At 35.7% G+C, this 21,116-nt stretch overlaps 1 protein-coding gene across 8 annotated transcripts in view; it reads right to left on the reverse strand.

Annotated features, from left to right (window-relative positions):
- Nucleotides 1–110: 110 nt before the first annotated feature.
- gabbr1b (gamma-aminobutyric acid (GABA) B receptor, 1b) overlaps nt 111–21,116 on the reverse strand; it is a 227,460-nt gene continuing 206,454 nt past the window's right edge. For 4 of the 8 annotated variants that reach the window (XM_087295827.1, XM_087295826.1, XM_087295831.1 and 1 more), the window contains 5 exons: nt 20,823–20,950; nt 13,328–13,456; nt 10,054–10,197; nt 7,497–7,762; nt 111–6,770 (listed from right to left, as the gene is read on the reverse strand). In XM_087295827.1, the coding sequence (XP_087151953.1) occupies nt 6,758–6,770; nt 7,497–7,762; nt 10,054–10,197; nt 13,328–13,456; nt 20,823–20,950 (680 nt within the window). In that variant the 3' untranslated portion in view covers nt 111–6,757. Of the gene's footprint in view, nt 6,771–7,356; nt 7,763–10,053; nt 10,198–13,327; nt 13,457–20,822; nt 20,951–21,116 lie in introns of those variants that run through there. The other 4 variants (XR_015516832.1, XR_015516831.1, XM_087295829.1 and 1 more) reach the window with 2 other exon arrangements.

The raw sequence follows: 21,116 nt of genomic DNA on the forward strand, positions 1-21,116 counted from the left end.
ACAATAAAGCAATTCCCATTATAAAGTAACACAGCTTCTCTGAGTGCATCGTGACTCATTAAACACAAAAAAATACATACATCGAAGAGATGCGCAGTTTTAAGAAAATGTAGCAAAAACAATATCTTTATTTCACCATAGACACCAGTCCAACCGAGTTGTACAGAATCTATCAAATACAAATATATCTTCAATACCACATATGAATACCTTTGACTGTATATACTTCATGGTTTTGTTGTGCGAGAGAATACATTTAGCATTTACACAATTCACATTTGTGCATATCATTGTCACGATCATGATTATTGTTCGACCACCATTTGACGAGAAATGATGAGTAAAATGTTACAGTAGACCGATAATAAACAGCGCGGTGGGGTTTCATCACATCCTCCCCAGGATTCCGGGAGAGTTATCTGGTGGAGTCAGCATTTATGCAAATCAGCAGAGCGCCATTTAGCCAATCACAAGTGCTTGTGACACAGCAACTCGATGACATCATCACGATGCACTATGTTTGGAATGGAATACTGCAGCTGCAATTATATACTCTATTTTGAATTGTTTGTGAAAGACTTATGCTACGTTCAACTTTGTTTAATGGATAAACAGCTAAAGTTTAGGGAGCTTAATATTATTTTTTTGTCCACAGAGTAAAAAAATACCTGCCAATATTTTTAGCACTCTTGCTTCTGGAAGTTTTTCATTTTCCCATATGGATTTTAAAAAAGGAGTTATAAGTTATGAACCGAACCAACTGGCTAAAGACTGAATCAAAACATTACACAAGTTTTATTTAAAGCAAAAAAGTGTTTTAAAATCAGATAAAAAGACAATATAATCCCATCTTGCACTGCGAAGGACACAATCACATCAAAAATGATCGACAAATATAAAACCTAGTATTTAAATACATCAAATATGTACATATAAACATTGTTTTTTTTAAGTTTATTGCAAAATATGCATATAGAAATATTTGGAGTGCTTCATGGGATTGTATATCCTTTCATCAGTAAAGCTGTTCACAGTCTTGGGTAGAAAATTTGCATTGCTTTATCTGAAAACAAATATGTACTATGTTTCAATTTGTAGATAATATCCCAGCAAACAATTTTGTGTGTAATAGACATCTAATAGACATCTAAACGTAGACAGCTTGGCTAAATACAAGACTAAACTTGGCCTGTCAGTGAAAATCTAATAGACATCTAAGAAAAGCCCAAAACTAGACTAGTCGTCAAGTGACAGACTTTGTGTAGTCATTCATTTCTGTTTATTTGATGACTAGTCTAGTTTTGGCCTATTCTTAGGGTGCTTTCACACCTAGACTTTTGTTTTGGAACCTAGAGCGTTTCCTCAGTTAGCACGGTTCGGTTGGCATATGTGAATCCAGCAATTGCGCTCGGATCCGCGCCAAAACAATCAGTCCGAGATCGCCTGAATGAGGTGGTCTCAGCTCAATTGAAACAAACTCTGGAGCGAATTGATTGTAGTGAGAAAGCATTACGATCCGAAACAGGCTATATTACAGTGTATTATGGACATGTAACAGGCAAATAAGGCAATATGAAGAGAGAATTATGAATAGGACGGGATGTTATTCCTACCAGTAAATGTGTGTTTCATGTCAAATACGAAATTGTAAGCATGTTAACTATTAAAGAGAGCTGTTTATCTGTTAGGAAAACTGACCAAACTACAGTCTTGGTTTATCTGTTATCTCTCTCTTATGTATTGCCTTTAATGAATAAGCCAACAACTATGTATAAGAAAGTCTTACCTCTGATTTACATTTGGTGACGATATCTGTGGGTGTCACCATTCAAAATTAAAGCCCAGCTTATCACTTATAATGTCTTATAGCTCATTGTCATAAATTAAAATAAGGACTCATGACAGCTAAGAGGTACAAAATAAACTGTGAAACTTTGATTAATGTGAGGAATTTACTCGCACGTGACTTGTTTGTAGAATTTTTGGTCCGTTTAGAAATTTTGCAGTGTGAAAGCGAAACACACCAAGAACAAAGAGCAACAATGTAACAATTTTACTCCCTGTTTCAGAACAAAAGATTCAATCCACAGGTGTGTAAGCACTCATAGATGTCTTTTAGATTTTCACTGACAGCCCAAATTTAGCCTTGTTTTAGCCAAACTGACTATGTTTAGACGTCTATTAGACATCTTTTAAAAACATAAAATGCTTGCTGGGATAACAGAATGACTACTAAAATCTCTCTCCTGATTGCATTATGGAGTCTTGTGTAATGGGGCTTTGTGCTTCATGTCAAATATGATTATTCAAAACATGATTTGAAATAATGTGCACTGATGGCTTTGAAAGGAGATAAACAGTCTTCTAGTTTACAGCTGGTCTATCTTTACCGGTTGATATATTATTGTTTAAAACCAATTCCCCGCTGAAGAAAATTGATAGGATCTACTTCTGGTTTCTGACTGTTGCGCTCTACAGACTGCATTAGTTACTGCTCACTTTTTTCATCAGCGCTGGATTCTGAAGTATTTTCCAATTTTTTTTTTTTACCCATAGGGATTGCAAAAAAGGTTTTGTTAATGTAAAACCCTAACCATGTACCAAAGCAACCAGCAAGGAGAATCACAACATTACAATCTTTGATTGTAAGCGAAGAAGTAAATGAAAATCAAACAAAAATTGACTGTACACGACAGCTTTAATAAGAAAAAGAACTACAATCCTATCAAGCATTGCGAATGATGGAGAAATAAAAAACTATTTGTTTCCAGTTACTGATTGTATCAATATAAATATATTTATGTTTATTGCAAAATATGCACATTTATACAAAGGCTTCAGTATATTTCAAATGTGCTTCAAGAGAGTGGATGGAGCTATTATTATTGATGTGTTCAGCAAAAGAACATACACCTGATTAACAATTAGCTTAGCAAACTTAGGTGTTGTGTACACTAATGTGTTTGTGTATAAAACGGGTACGTCTGTTACAGTTTTGCTTTGTTACAATTCTCCGGTACCTTGGACTCATGAAAATGGAGTGGTTTGAAAATGCTGAACACTCCATTTTTGTTTGGAAATGCTGGTGTTCTGTTCAAGTGTCAATAAACCGAAACGCAACGTTTTGAAAATGGAGGCGCAGCTATTTACAGCCTCTGACTGCTCTTCTGGACTATTGCGTATCGTTCCCTGATTTGTCAAATCCCTCTCATGTGACCATTACACAACCATTATACTGCAAGTATAAATGCTAAAAAATGATGCGCATGGCTAGTGAGCATGAATGGTCACAATCATGACTTTTACGTTGTATTCGTGTAAACGAAGAGTTATTGCTAAAAATAACAATTCCTAAAGACAAAATAAAACGAGTAAAAATAGTTTATAACTTACAGAACCTAGAGGGTATTGCATTATCAAGGTTCACCAAACTTGCTACTGGAGGGCCAGTGTCCTGCAGATTTGAGCTCCAACCCTAATCAAACACACCTGAACAAGCTTTTAAGGTCTTACTAGGTATGCTTAAAACACCCAGGCAGGTGTGTTTAGGCAAGTTGGAGCTAAACCCTGCAGGGACACCGGGCCTCCAGGACCAAGATTGGTGACCCCTGGCATTATGGTACCATGCCTGGTATATATACACAACAACGGTATTCTAGTATACTCATCCAAACATAGCCTCTGATTGTTTTATAAACCAGTGAAACCTTCTGTCACTTAAGAGGTATTAACAGTTCCCTTAAATATGTTCCCTAAATGAGCAAAGTGCTACTGTCACAAGCACTTATAAGCAGACAAATGACTCTCACAGTCCCTGTAGGGATTTTTTCTTCTTCTGTACATCCCATCTCTCCAAATGAGAAAGTCTTTGTCACCGCAAAGAAGAAAATGAGGAAGGTGAGACGAACCATTAAAAGTCCAGCTGAAAACGTTTCTGTACAGGCCTGCAGATGAATCCAAGCCGAGCACACCGAGATTAAACAAGAAGAAGCGAAAAAGCTGCCATTGAAGATGCAAACACAAAACTGAAACCACGCATGATGACCATCTGAACAAGGAACAGTTCCTCTGTGCTCACCATTTCAGTTTGTGTTTAAATCAGAATGTGGTTTGAGTGATGAGGAAGCAGCTGATGTTGAAGTGAAGTACCATATTGCACACTCACATGAAGTCTGCTTAATGAACTAATTCCCCTTTACCGTCGCTTTGTACCAGACACATGACAAATATGGCTGCACGATGTGCGTTCAATGCTATTTGCATTGTAGAGTAGCAGCATCCAGTGACGGCTCCAATATGGCAGGTGCCATTTAGAAGCAAACCGCATTACAATGCTGGGAGATTCAATCTGTAGCTCTCAGATACTCAGGGGATCTAATAAAAAACCAAACCCCCAAATCTATGATGAAATTACGGCTTCTCTGTACAAACGCCTTCGACAGCTTGTGACTGCTAATATATTATCCCAGCATGCTCTGGGAGAAACGCTGGCTATAAGCGAACCAGCATCATTTCATTACTTCTTATCAGCTTATTGTGAAGCTTGATGTTTTGTTTTTTTTATTAAAGAATTGTGAGGGATTTTTGTCTGAGCACACATCACCTCAGGTTGGCTGTGCAGTTACACTTTATTTAGTGTCTGCTTAGTGAAAATCATATGTTTCATTACTTTATAATAGTAATGGCACACCGCTCTTCGACATGTTACACAATTTGAGGTATTTCACTGATCCATGTTATAAATCCCTACATGCTTTTCTTACTTAGAGATTTTGACTTGTTTCTAGTCCATATATCAGTCAAAACTAATTGAGTTTTTCTTTAAAACAACTAAGTAATCTGCCAATGGGGTTAGCAAAAAAGAAATATTATTTCAAATGGAAAACAAGATTATTTTGTTTACACCATTGACAGATGATTTTATTTGTTTTAAGGAAAACTCAATTAATTTTAATTCTGAAAACAAAGCTATTTTTTTTGCTTGTCTAGCAAATGTTTCTTGAGATATTTGGACAGGAAACAAGACAAAAACTCTAAGAAGGAAATAAAAGTGTAAAATGGATCCAAAATGGTGTAATGGGTTAACAAACAGGAATTATGAACCTGTTGATCTTGATAACAGTGTTATGTAATACTGTCAGCTACACATTAGGGAAGAATAATCATGTTGTCATGATGAAACTGGGAAATTTGGAGAGCAACAACAGGATATGATGTATTTTGATGAAAGTGAGGAAAATGCATTATAATTATGATGCAGCAAAGGCCAAGGTCAATGATTCAATCCTTAGGAAACAAGTATGGTGCGTCTGGAATCACATACTTTCCTACTATAAAGAAGTATAGGGCCAAGTACTATCATAGCAGGCACACAATGTCATAAGACGCTAATATTAGGTTAGATTTAGGTTGTGATGTCAGATGACCAAAATTCAATGTTTAGACAGAGTCTAAGGACCACATTATTTTGACTTCCAATAACAATGTTAAATGACGTTAATATATTTAGTTAATATTAGGTTGTGTTGAAAAGTGAAAAAAATCCAACATCGAGCCAATGTCATATTGACATCAAATACTGACATTTATTCATCAGGTACGGCAACTAAAATTCAACGTCCTATAGATGTCATATTGGTAACGTCCAAACAAATCAAGCTGTAACTTTAGACGTTGATATTTGGTTGATTTTAGGTTGTGTTGGAAAGTGACCAAAACCAATCTTAAGCCAACATCATATTGATGTCAAATAATGACATTTATTCGTTAGGTATGGCAACCAAAACTCGTGGTAGCGTCCACACAACATGAAGCTGTAACATCATTAGACGTTGATATTTGGTTGATTTTAGGTTGTGTTGGAAAGTGACCAAAACCAATCTTAAGCCAACATCATATTGATGTCAAATAATGACATTTATTCGTCAGGTATGGCAACCAAAACTCGTGGTAACGTCCACACAACATGAAGCTGTAACATCATTAGACGTTGATATTTGGTCGATTTTAGGTTGGATGTTGGATATTGATGTCAGCCTGACGTTGGGTTCTGACGTCAAATCGATTTTCATTTCCAAACAAAATACAACGTCCCCACGATGTTGGGGCACATCATCAATCTAACGTCATGTTGACGTCCTGTGCCTACTGGGATGTCTGAATTCATGGTATTTGAAATACAGTAAGAGAGATGACCTACTACTAATGGCAAGATTCTGAAGTGCATTCAATAGATACTTTACTATCCCATGAGCCAATGGGAGAAAATGTAAATGTGGCTGTGAAGCAATGCACTTAATTCAGGAAGGTCATGTGATAATGGCAGATGTAGTATGTCCAAATTTTACTCATACTACTAAGTTTAATTTCAAATGTAGTACCTACTGTATTTATAGTAGTAGTAAGGGATTTCAGGCGCAGATATGCTGACCAAATATAAACGTTAAATGTAATATAAAACCAGATGTAAATGTAAAAAATGCACCATATTATTATCACATTTGCTAAAGATGCTAATACAATGTGATGATATTAGACTTAAGCTCAAAGTATACTTTGTTCTTTAGCGTACAGTCAATTTTCAGCATACTCCATTTGATAGAATGTGTGCTTTTTCTTTAAAAAAATGATGAACAATGACATCTCTGTACTTGTATAAAATAGAGCTATGGACAAACATGTACTTGTGAACATGGTTAGTCTTCAGTGGTATATTGATGTTCCACCTCGTCCGTTTCCATCTGCGAGATGGCCCAGATCAGTGTTGACACCTTGTGGAGAAAATACGTAGTTCAAAAATAATTCAAAGAGCATGTACAAATGTATTAAAAGTTTTAAAATATGATGCACAATATTCACATACTGTACTGCTTAGTAAATTTGTTTGTGGATTCTAACATGCACGTAAAAAAGCAAAGTATACTTTGGTCTTTAGATCTACATGGTGTGTAAGTCAATATATATGTTTGAGTTTAATATATTGTTTACCCAAAAGTCAGTAAATCACTCAGTCCCTCTAATTCGGTTTGAGATTTCAGTTGGATTTAAACAACATGTAGGTAATGGTCGGTAATATGGATTCATAAATTACTCAATAAAAGAATGTAGCTACAATATTTTTTGTCAATGTAGCTACAATATTATTTTCATTATCCAAAAAACGGATGTTTCTGTGAGGATGTTTTGAGCATGTCATTCTTTTACACAATCCCCCAAGTCAAACTCAGCTGAGGGTTACTCATTTTAAAGTTGGTATAGTTCACGGCTTGTGTGGTTTTCAGATATGATGACACACCCAATGACGCAACCAATAGACTGTCATGCCTCCTGTGCATAACCTCCCCTGAATCACAGCAAGTGTCGGAAACAAAGAAAGCAAACAAATGAACAAAGGCCGTGAAATGGAGGACCACGAATCAAAGGTAGCTTATTCTTCTCCCCTTTTACCCGTGTCGTGCTTTCATTTCATCCCAGTCCCTCTATCATCCCGGACTCACTTGTAGAGGAGCTGCAGGCGTCCAGGATGGCAGTTGTTGCGATTGATCTTGCCATCAGGCTGGTATAAGGGGGAAGAGTTGGAGAAGGAGTGGTTGTCGGAGGAAGGCAGCGGGTATCCTGGAGGCGGGAGAAGAGATTTGGGATCGTTCTGTGGAGTGGGAATAGATGGAGAGCTGTGGTTCTGATTGGAGGTGGGCCGCTTCCTGGAGCGCAGGGCCTGCCGCTCTGACAGCTGGTTTCTCAGCTCTGATACTCGCTCCTCTTTCTGTTGGAAAGAAAATATGAAGATGTTTAAGAAAATTGGCCTCAAAGTATTAAAAATATATCTATGCAGTTTTGAACCCAGGGAGAAAAGGAAGATGAAAGTCAATATGACAGCCTGTTGCATCTCTCATGACATGCGTCAAACAGGACAGGACTATACTTAGAATTAAAATAAAAAAAACATTTGAACTGAAATCTGCAACATGACTCACAGAACGCTGAATTGGCCTGACATGAAGTAAAGGAGTCAGAGCAAAAGAGATTTTCCTTTTACTATTTTGTTAACTACAACATTTCAACTGAAATTAAAAGGGGATTTGTTTTTTTGTTATGCCAGCTGAAATTGTCTTGGCATCTCAATGGCCCTCATTAGGTTAGATGGTGTAAATGTATTTACTGCATGTCTATATATTTACATTGTCACTGGAAGGCATAGGATCCAAAAAACGTTGTCCAATCAAAATGTTAAGTCTGAACATTATGACAGGCTGCCTAACTGCCTGTCAACATGTGGATTTTTATACCTCTGAGTTCTGTTCACATACAAAGGTCACATCATCAGAGCAAACACAATATGCACAAATTTTGTGTGGCGTCGCATTTGATTTAAATTGAATATGAATCACTTAGAAGAGATTTTGTTTAAAACAGGTACGACTTTGCAGACATCTTTATGATCCCTCCATGCGTGAGCATAGGGATAATCAGATGGTCAAAAATACTTGGCTAGAAATTACAACAGCAGAGGGAACGGAAGAACGTTTTTGTTAAAAGTTTAGAAAAACTTAAGGGAAAAGTTTGACACATCCAAAAAGAGAGGCCATGGCAAAAGTGGAGACCCAGGTGGTTTTAATAAACAATTACAGAAATATGTTTTTTCACCATTTAAAGATTTTACAGTGATCACAAATTTTGAATTTAAAACAATTTAATAGTTGCAAAACTAAAATGAAGTAACATTATTTCTTTGATAATTGGAAAGGATTATTTTAATCGGTTTACAGTAAACTGATGCCCCGTTTTTCTAGACTTTATTGGTGATAATGGTCAGCAATGTTGGACCATTATTGCCTTTTCAGCATATAAGTAGAGGACACAAACTAGCCAGACAGTAATGTGTGAATTGTGAAGTGGGCTAAAGAAAAAAAAAAAAAAAAAAAAAAAAAAAAAAAAAAAAAAAAAAAACATGTATTTATTCAACTTTAATAGGTACTGTAGAACTGATATTTTTAAATTTACAAATGCACTGTAAATTAACAATTACAATTGTGCTCTACTACTACAGCACAGTTGTAATTGTATTTACAGTATTTAGAATATTAACTAAAATAAAAATATTAGATGAAAGAGGGAAATAGATCATGGCAACTTACTGAAAACATTGTTTAAAGTCAAAAAATTACTTTAAGTACTGTGAAATAAATGTAGATCCATCAAATACATTTACAACATACTAGAGGGAATGGACAATTTATGCACATTCACAATAAACATTTGCTGACTGTTATCAAATCTTAGGGCTCTCCTGCAAAATTTCATTTATTCTGTGATAAAATGTAATATCCTCTTTAATTCTGTTCTCGGAGTCAGAAACTGTCACTTGAAACTGTGTTTAGTATATTTACTTTCAGATTAAGGCATCCTGCAATACAGTTTCCTGATTCTTATTAGCATGCATTATACCACTGATCTTTATGAATCATCAGTTATGTACACGTGAAATGAAGGGTGCGTCTCTTTAGCCTCCAAGGTCGTGGATCAGTAGATCATGTATACAAATTCAGGCACTGGGTAAGGACAGAGATGAGTTTGGTTCACTAGACATTGTGACATGAAAGTTTTCTGATTGTACATCAAAACTAGAACAGCAGAAGTAAATGTTTTTCATATACTATTTTTATACCATTTTCAAATGTACATTATAGCTAAATAATTAGATTTTTTCATATACCAGCAACATTTCAACCATTAAACAATTACAAATGTTTGCTAGATTGCTCCTAACGTGTCTAACTATGTTTGTAATGCTAAAAATAAACATATAATAATAATAATAGTAATGATATGTTTTTAATAATGAATAATAATAATTTAAAAAATGTCCATTAAGGGCACAGTGCACATCGATGCGCATAGTGGGACTTTAGTGGGACTTTTCAAGGCGCAAATATTTCAGTGCACTGGAAGAATTTTGCAACAGAGACAGCCCTAAAATGATCTGGGGTCATGTTCTATGAAATTTGTAAAGACGGAAGGAAGGATGGAGAGATGGATTAATGAAGTGTGCTGCACCTCTTGGATGATCTTCTGCAGCTCTTTGTTCTCTCTCTCCAGCTGGCGGGATTTCTCTTCATCATTGTTGTTTGTAGATGAGCCGGTCTTCATGGTCTCCTGCTGGTCTGACTGCCATTCGCCTCGAGTGATGAGCCTTCGCATCTACAACAAACACGCACCAGATCCATGATAAAACAATATTACTGCACATAATATGATATAATATATTATAATATAATATAATATAATATAATATAATATAATATAATATAATATAATATAATATAATATAATATAATATAATATAATATAATACAATTAATATAATATAATATAATATAATATGAACATAACATAACATAACATAACATAACATGATATAATATTAAGTTAAATAATATGTAAAAATGTAATTAAAAATGGAGGTTTAAATTGGATTGCCTAGTTCATTTTTCAAACTGAACAGACAGGAATAGCAAGTGCATTCTGGGATTTGTTATGCCTGTACAGAAAACTTGGTGGCCTTGAGCAGATTGGTTTAAAACTAAAACTACCACTACTAAAAGTACTAACTGTTTAAAGCATTATTCAAGTGTTCACACTTAGATAATGCTTGATGATATTTGCAGGTTTGGCATGCTGGAGAGAACAATGAGCTCTGAAAAAGATGAGCATTGTCAATCAGCATTTAAAGGGATATGAGATCACGTAGTTCGAGAGAGCTCCCCCAATTTGTTTGGCCTATTCCTTAATTAATAAAGACAGCTCTATAGGAATAGGCCACTAACCACACCGGTGCATGCTCACTTCCCAAGCGAAGATAGGGAGTAAAGTTAGGCTAGATATTTATGTTAGATTTGGATTTATTCAATTGGCTAGTTGATGATTACCAAAAGGGACCAGCTGCAGTCAATCATAACACGTGCTCCTCTCGAAACTAATATGTGAAACTTCACTTATTATATAGTGTACTTAAAAGCTGAAATACAATAATCTATCAATATTAGTTAAAAACATTTGAACAAATGATCAACAAATTGAAATAAGAAAGCTGAAGCAAAAGAAGGAAATAAAATGGATATATATAACTATAAGAAAAAAGATCTTTATTTGTATTTGCTAGATTTACTATATATATATATATATATATTTCAGTTAAATAGTATGGTCTGTATGCTAGGTATGTGTCTGATAAAAATGTTTACAAATTAAAATGAAATTCAGGGTTATTCTGTAAATATGACACTTAAAAAACTACTTTAGATTATGTACATGTATGTACATAAAAATATTATTTATTTTATAGACCACTTCAATGTGGTGAGGTCATTGGCGCATGAACATTCCATGCTTGTTATTAAACTATTTCATATCTGTTACAAGAAGGCTTGAAATTAACTTTTTTTATCACCAGTCACTGTGGCTAATTGTTTTCCAACTTCACTTGCCACTTGCCATTTTCACAAGCCACAATTTTGTTTTATAAAATCAATGTATTTGTTAAAATATATTTTATATGCTTAAATTTGACTTTGGGATGCTAAAACTACTTGATTTAAATTGTGTTATGTCTACATGCCTCCTTAACTTTTTTATTATTTCACATGACTTTTTAGGGCTAAACACTAAGGATTCACCTTTTTTTTCTTCAGGCTACACTAAACCAATTATTTCCTTGCCCCAAAATTAAAAAAAATGTGTCAAAACATGCTAAATAAAGCTGTATACATAGGCTACACTTTTTATTCAACAAAAAAATTCTTAAAAAACAATTGACATTAAAAAAAAAATATTCTCATTTATCTAAAACTATACACAGTAGTTTGTCCAGGCTAAAGGTCCCAGATCATTAGGAAACTACATAGGAAACATAGAATTAATCTCCTATTAAAACAATGTTACTATAAAGGATTATAATTAAACCATATTAACAGAAATAACTGCAAGCAAAAGAAAGCAGGCGAAAAACATTCTACGTGCGATAGTGAAAGGATCATTACTAGCACACTGTTAATGTTAGGACCAGTAATAATCTGTTCAAAGAATGGTAAAAGCGAAAGCGGCAACCACTGTTGCTTACAAAAAATCTGGAACTCTTAAAAGCAGCAGTGGATGCATGCGCACCACTTTTTTACAATTTATTTAAAAGAAAAATTATCACACCAGTTGCGTTTCCAGACAAGATTGTTTTGTGCCAGGAAACGGGAGCTTTTAAGCACTTGTGTGCTTCACATCAGCTGTGCTTAACTCACAACGTCATTGAGCAAGAATTGCCTGTGTCTCACTCACAGTCCACCTGATTATTCTCTCATTCCGTGTTCACCTGCTTTTTTTTTGCTCTGCTAAAAGTTATCAATCGTGCTGCTTCTCAGTTCTAAGATCTTATTTGTGTGCATATTGACAAACAATCTTGAACTAACATTTTAATATTTAGGGAGACGAAGCAGCTCTGTCATTTTAAAATTAATTTTCAACCAGATAAAATGGCTAGTAGGGGTGTCTGTATACCTCGCCACAGCTAAAATCTACCTGAAGTTGGCGGGCTGGCAGATGTTAATGCCAAGCTCTGGTTACAATAGGCAATTCAATCATAACTTAATGTTAAAAGAGCTATCATACGATTATTTATTAATATTCTCTGAAGCTATAGAAATTAAAAATGTTAAACAGGAAGTATGTTGGTACCATTGGTATTGTTTACAACCCTCAAAATAATCTATAAGGAATTAATCATTAAAAAAAACACATAAAAATTGAACAACAAAAAACAAAAGTAAAAAAATTACAGAAAAGTTCAAACTTATATGTAAAAAAATATGAAAATAAATACAATTGACAGTCCTGAATAGAGTAGTAAATAAATACACAACAAAATATATAGCAACAGAATAAAAAATATACTATTAATTAAAAATAATACTATTAAAATAACACTTGTCTCTAAGTACAACATGCAAATAATCATAAAGACTTTTCCAAAAATATGATAAATGATGTCTTCTTTATGCATTTACAGTAAGTGCTCTTAATAACGGCTGTATGATGTTAGCGTCTTCACTGTCATCTCTTTCATGTTCTCTGGAGAGGTGTAATAACACCTGTCCACTTCACTGACACTGATTACAGCACTTCTCCATTCAGCGCACTTTAAGACTTCACATGTCACACATTAACACGCGTCTTTGATCACTCTCTCCGCTGCTCTAGTTATTCGGCATTAATATTCATAGCTCTAATGCAATATTTACAGTACGGCTCCTTCTTGTTTTGAGAAGATGATCCTCTGTTGTACCTTGGGGACGAAGAGGACTACCAGAGTGATGTAGACAGAGAAGATAATGGCCAGAGATGCGAAGGCGAATGAGGCGTCCTGCTTCGAGGACAGAATCATGGTGACAGGAGCTGTTATCATACACAACACCTGAAAAAGAGAGGAACAGCACTTACAAAACATTTTTTGGGCTTTGATAGTACTATAGACTTGTTATTGTTGATGAAACGGTAACACTTTAGTTTAGGTCACAATTCAAGGTATTAACAAACCATTAACTAACACTACTAGCTCAATAAACTACTAATTAGCTGTTTATTAATAGTTAGTAAGGTAGAAGTTGGGTTTAGGTTTTGGGTAGGATTAGAGATGTAGAATAAGATCATATCTTATTAACTACCAATGAACAGTTAATATCTTAGTAAAAGGCAGGTAATAAGCCTGTTGTTAATAAAATGAATTGAGACCCAATCTAAAGTGTTACAGATGAAACCAAAACTATGAAAATTGTTTGTGCTAATAGTAACGCAATTCTAAAATTGTCAATTTTTTTTACAGGAAGTCAATTTTACCTGAAATGCTTTGCATTTAATATCACTTCCAATCAAAATATTTTGTCAGATTATGTGAAAAACTTTATTTACAACTTTATTACAATACGCCCAAGAAATTTTACACTCTTTGGTTAAATTCTCTAAAAATATATACTTATATAAAACCTTACTGCTATAGCGACAGATGAAGCCATGGTCTTTAGCTTCCTTGGGACTTTGCTAACCTGACTCCGTTGCACTCCCCCCCTAAACCTCACTCCATCCCGGATGAGCCCCCTCGTGTATAACCCACTGGTTCTACTGCACCCAACCCAGTCTGAGCTGGGATTGAACGGGTGATTATTTGAATGAGAGTCAGTTGCTCTAACAAGGAGGCTAAAGATCAGGCATCAAACATCTTTTGCTAGAGCACCTTTTGAGGTCAGAAGAGTGAGGTTTACCTGCATAAGACTTCACAAGCTGACCTCCGCTACACTCACCCCGTAAACCTTTGTACCATCCTGGATGAGCCCCCACATGTAACCTACCAGTCCTACTGCATGGGTGTCATTTGCTCTAACAAGGAGGCTAAAGAACATAGCCTGTAGTGTCTGTCACTAGAGGACCTTTTGAGATCTGTTTGTAAAATAACAATAGTAAAACAGTGCATACACAAGACAAAAAAATATTTTTATGATCCTTCTGGAAAATCAAACATAATTTTTTACAGCATGCTTTTACATTTATTCTGCATATCTTTATATATATATATATATATATATATATATATATATATATATATATATATATATATATATATATATATATATATATATATATAGCATATTTGATGTAATATTATGATTGAAAGTAACGCTAAATGCAAACATTTTCAAGTAAAATTTACTTAAATTTCATACAATAATTTCTGTTGTAGCTTATGCTAAGATTACCATAACATTACATTTTTAAAATAAATGTTTTTAATACTTAATGAATGAAATCCTGGGTGTGAGACAAAACTTATCAATAAAATATTTACATCAAAGGCTTTTGATTAATGATGAAGGCTTGATGATATGTTTTAAAAAATCATTTTTAATCTGATGTTCATAAAATAAAGAATAACTTCTGCAGGCAGAGAAGTGGAGTACAGAAACCGAGAGAGAAAGAAGTCTAAGTCGATAAATATCGATCTTCAGTCAGTCATTTCTCACAAAAACTACAACAAAAAATCTCATCCAGGCTAGCAAAAAGCAAATGTTGCATGGCATCAACAGAGGTGATCTTTATTTTGCAGGGTCATTAGTTATTTGGACAGGGCAGAAAGTGCACAGACGTCTCTGTAAATCAAAGCAGTTTTACAGCTGGACTAACAGTGATAGCCTGAGGCTCGTCTGAATCACACCACAGCAAAGCCGTTCTGATGGATGAAAATCTGCACGCTCGCTGTGTTAAAATGGCCATTCTGAATAATGCTCGCAGTAAGCAAACTCTCGTTCATTGCCATTAAATGGAAGCCAGCAGCCAAGACATTCTTCAAAACAGCTTTTCCTACGCAAAGGACAAAGGCAGTCATATGGCTCAACATGAGGATGAGTAAATGATGACATGAGGATGAGTAAATAATGACAGACTTTCAATTCTGTACATCTTCAAGCCCGTATGATTGGCAATCCTTCTGTGAAATGTGAAGGGGGATATTTTAATTAACCTCTGAAGATTTTTTTCCCATATATTTAATAAATGATGATCACGACTCCTCAAATTCTAAGAAGCGGGAAATGAAATCCCATAAAATATTCTAGCTTCTAGTTAGAAAAAAATTATTTGAGTGTAAGTCAGTAAAAAGTAAAAAGTCAGTCACTGTTTATTTCATCTGTGTTATTTTTAGGTGCACTATTCCTGCAAAACCAGCACTTTTCCTGTAAAACCAAAACTCATATCACTTTATCTATTTTCTACAAAATAAGTTGCGCACATATTTGTTTACAGATATTATGTGACTCAGGACCACAAAACCACTTATAATGGTTGAGCTCAAATAAGCTTTTTATTGATGTACGGGGTTAAGATAGGACAATATTTAGCAGAGATTCGACCGTTTGGAAATCTGATGGTGCAAAAAAAAACTATTTCGAGAAAATCACCTTTAAAGTTGTTCAAATAAAATTCGTAGAAATGTATATTACTAATAAAACATTGAGTTTTTATACATTTACACTAGGAAATTTACAAATTATCTTCATCGTACATGATCTCCACTTAACATTCTAATGATTTTTAACATTAAAAAAATGTATGATCCATCATGTGATGCATTTCTAGGTACTCCCACTCCCACAAACATACTCCTGCAACACAAGATTGGTTTTGTGATCCAGGGTCACATGTAGGGGTGTCACAATTTCGATTTTTAATCGAAATCGATCAAAATTTATGCTCAATTTTGATTATCGAATCAAAAAATAGAAGCGTCTATGCTGCCACGCCCCCATGTCACGTCAGCTTGGCTTGCCAAAGCGGGAAAAAAACAGGCTTGTTGAAGTGCTTGTCAAACTGCAGAAGCAGGAGACCCGTCGACAGAACTTAAACCCTCTCCTCTTTCAATGAAGTCGCCGGTGTGTAAGCATTTTGGATTTCCAGTGAGTTATGCTGACAACGTTCGTGTTGTCAACAAAAAAAACACAGTTTTGCAAGCTCTGCTTTGTACGTATTACGTACGGTTCGTCCGATAGACAACACTGGCATCGCGATCCTCTGCCCGCCCCCCCTTGCAAATCCGCTCGCGAAAAGTACACACTCAGGCCCTGTTTACACTGCCTTTATTTTTAAATGGCATTTTAGAACGACAACGATTTGACATCCACAGTGGCGTGTAGCATTTCTGAGCAGCCCTCCTTCCTCTCTACCTCTGAAAATGCACATCACGTGACCACACAGACACAGACGCACACACAGCCATGCGCTCGAGACAGCAGGTCCAGGCAGTCAGAGGACTGCTTCAATCTTTCACTCACTTGTACTTAGTCATTTTAGCGCACACCTCAGATACTGTTGGCTGGTTCCTGTTGGTTGTGCGTCTTTTTTTACCGACGCCATTATAACGACACAGATCACTGCCTATTTACGAGTCCCGCAGAAAAAGTGATTGACAGGTGGTAATTATGTGTGTATCTTGCCTTTATTCATTTACTGTATGATTTGTTTATGGGTAAAACAAAGACCATGCAGGTCAGGTAGTTTAAACGGCAGGCTACAAATAATTAATTGGTCATTAATTAATTAATTATTCATAATCGAAAATAGAATCGAATCGTGACTTTAGAATCGAAAATGTAATCGAATCGAGGATTTGGAGGATTGTGACACCCTTAGTCACATGTTTTTAGTTGCCCTCAAAAAGTAATGACAATAAAAGAATATAATAATAAAAGTAAAGTAAAATTTTATAATAACAATCACTGTGATTGCTCCACACAAATACAGAGTCTCTATCAATCTCTCAATGCGTTTTGCTTGCTCGACATTAAATGCATTATGTAAGTCATGTAAGAATATGAGGCTATTAAAAACATCCAAAATGTTTATGACACACAGAAACTAGAAAGCACCAAATGTAAAATTTTCAGCTAAAAGAGAAAAACGTTCAATAATATGCAAGCCAGGCTCATTATTGAGATGTACCCCTATATATACATTTCTGTAGATCACGAAATACATCCCAAGATGTTTTTGTGCAGTTTTTATTTTACCAAATCCACCAGAGGCTGCTGTGTATGCTTTGAGATCTCAGATTTCACGCCTGCTCAGATCTCAGATTTTTTCGCGCCTGCTGTTCTCACGTAATCCACCAGAGGCTGTTGTTAACTGACTGACTGAACGATCCCCTCACCCACCCCCTTACCTAAACCTAAGCGACAATTTTAAAAAGCAATCCAAAAAAATAAAAGGGAAAGCCCTCATGGCTGCCTGATTTTTACCATGTTTTTAGATCTTACCACGTTCTCACCCTGTTATTTACTTGTTTATTTTATTTTTTGCCTTTTGTTTTACCCGCTTTCTGGAACTGTTTTTCACCAGACCCCAACATTGTCATCGCAGTCAACTCCTCTCTGCGTTTCAAGTGACATACATGGCGAGCTACAGTGGAAAAGCCGTCCACACTAAGGTAATGGGTCAGCTGGAAGTATCAGCAGCATCATACCACCCCACTTTGGTTTTAAAGACTAATGGAGCCATACGTAGCTCTAGCTACATAATTTGTGCTCTCCAGAAACGTATAGGGGCGTACGTTTTCACAATATACCTGTGTTGCAACTATCAGCTAAAAAAAAGCCTATGCATGCTCTGCAGAAAAGCTAACTCCTCTCAAACAGCATGGCGAAAAGACGTTTTAATGTAGTATACTTGTCTTTGTTGCTTTTATTAGCGCTATTCTGCTGTCATGGCAATGCTGGTAAAATACCCCACAAAGCCACTTGACTCGTTCTTCGTCAGTAAAATGTCATTTTTCAATAAATTGTGGTTATTTTAATGACTTGTTTTTTTTCTTTCAGTACAACTGAATTTATTAGGTGTGTCCTAAATAGCATTCTTATGCAATATTCTATGCCATTTTGTAGTATAAATAAGTAGTGCGTTCACACTGAAAACTAAAAAAGTGCACTTTAAATACCTGGATGATGCACTTATTCAACCGGTAAAATAAAGTGTGGATTGTTGGGACCCCCGAGGGGGTCGCGGGACAATAACAGGGGGTTGCTTGGTGATTTCCAAAAGTCAAATAAATTAAATTAAATTATTAGAATTACCATATTTTAACCATGATCCATTACTTTGTTTCACAGGATTGGTGTGTTTACGCTAGATCAACAACACAACAATAGCATCAGCTGCAGCACATTTTGATTTTATAGCACCACGATAAACTTTTTAACAACTTTATGGCAATCAAATACAGTAAAAATAAATACAGGCACACAACTGAACATTGAGTAAGATCCACAGTATGATTGGTGGTCTCCAAAATTAAACCAAGAATAGACTGAAAACATTGTGTCCACCAGTCTCTTTAGCTGAGGTTAACCTTAAATTAAACAATTTAATAAATGATTATAAAAATGATTTGGTTGTTAAACTGTTGCACTTTTTTATGTTGTCAATATGCTCGTGCTTATATAGCCCTATTGTTGTGTGCACAATTTTTCTTTATTTTTAAACGCCTTCAAGGAATTTGGGAGTCACGAGCCTCTGCTATCGTTATTTTAGGGGTCGTGAGCTGAAAAGTTTGGGAATCCCTGACGTAGCGGAAGGGGGGGAGCTTTTGGGCGCTCATGTTGGGTTACATTATTTATTTTAGATTGTGAAAGCAATGATTATACTGCCTCCTAATGGTGAATTAGGTTATACTCATGGCAGACAATATTTGTTAGTTTGGTCATATATTTCACTATTTTGGCAACCGTCAAATGTAAATCAGAGAAACGGTTTAAATTTCCGCTTAGAAAAAAACCCATTAGTGCTCTTTTTGGAACGACACAACATACATATACCATGCTGTTGAGTGTGCAAGTGCATAAGTACATACAGTAGTGTATAATGTGCCATTTGGGATGCAGCTATTGAGTTAAATTTGAAAAAGTATTACAAAATTACTTTATATTATTTAATAAAATAACAAGTAATTAGTACACAGAACTTTTGGATTTAGTTTTTGTCTAAGTTCAAACAGATTTAAATTTTCCCCCGATGCATCCCTTAAAGAAGCTAGTAAAAGGGGTGTATGGTGCATGCCAACAGTTGGTGATGTCAGTATGTTGAGCAACACACAACAGTAAATTGTGTAACAGTAAGACTAAATCAGAAAACATACTAACAAAAAAATCATTAGCTCAGTTTATTCTATTCTTGAGTTAAGTGTCAAAGAAGTCCGCGAATTGTGAATTCAATAAATCTTATCAGTTTCCTGAGAACAGGTGGTCTCTGATTGCCTTTATTATTATCCTCAGAACAGCTGAAATTCTAAAAAGCGATGGAGTTCGTAATGACATGGCAGATGGCATCTGAAATCATTTCTTTCGCAGAATGGGCATTTGCTGAGGGCCAGGAGTCAGTCTGCGACTCGGAAAGAAGAGAGTGAGAGAGAAAAGATTAAAATGCAAAATTTGGCCCCTTGCTGATCTAAAGTCTCTCCCTCAATTTGAGCTTAAATTGGGTTCAGAGCATAATGGTTAATCCTCGGAGGCCGAGATGAAGAGAAACACACTGCTTTAAATTAAAAGCCTACAATGAAATAGCTGATTGACAAAAGCTTTGTGCTTCACTTCCAATCACGTTACGCCATAGAAAACAGGCCAGACGCCTTTATGGTGAACGCGGTGTATTTACTCTACATATCGAGTGTGTTATCAGCGCACCATGTGTTGATTTCTTGACTCGTAAGCCGATGAAATTCTAAAGTGGAACAGATGAGATGACGATGAGCAAAAACAAACAACTTTCAACAATACTGAGGGACCACTTTACTTGAGATTTGAGCTCCAGTCCTGTCAAGCTGACATGTAAGCTTATTCTCGGTGATGAGGAGAAGCTCTTCCCCAACCCCCTCCCCATTCCCTGTCCTCTGGAAATCTCTGCATCCCTTGACAGCATTCGAGATGGCAGGCTCAGACACTTCACTTCCATCAAATCTACCAGAGCCTTTCTGAAGAGCTTTAGGCATGTTCTTCCTGCTTATGATTGTGTTGTGACACACAACAGCTCCAGACGGACGCTGCGTCCAATTCACACGCCAACTCCCAGCTAAACTTGAGCAACGGAAAAAAAAATAAACCACTCTGCGGTGCTATTTCAGTCACGTCAGTCCAACGATTCTACCTTTTAATTGGACAATACTTGGGTGACAACTGACATTTCAAATGTCACCCAAGGTGCTCTTTAAAAATCCGCAGGGTAAAGTTTAAAAAGACGAACAGACTCACCGAGACGTTGTAGATGGCCATCCCAACAGCTCGATGATCGTTAATTTTTTCAGTGGACACAGACTTGGTTTCATATGCCAGGAAAATACCCAGAAGCAGCAGCAGACCTTTATAGCCATACACAACACCTAAATGACAAAACAGACAAAAATAAAACACAGGTTCCATCTTAAATCACTTCAACTATCACTACTGATGGAGCCAATGTCAGTGCATATAAAATACTTTATGCTTAATTACTTATAGTGTTTGTTTCTGAAGAAGAAATTAAATTGAATTAATCAAATGTGACTA

This window comes from Danio rerio, chromosome 19 (assembly GCF_052040795.2).
Source record: "Danio rerio strain M-AB ecotype USA chromosome 19, GRCz13ab, whole genome shotgun sequence".
NCBI classification, from domain to species: domain Eukaryota; kingdom Metazoa; phylum Chordata; class Actinopteri; order Cypriniformes; family Danionidae; genus Danio; species Danio rerio.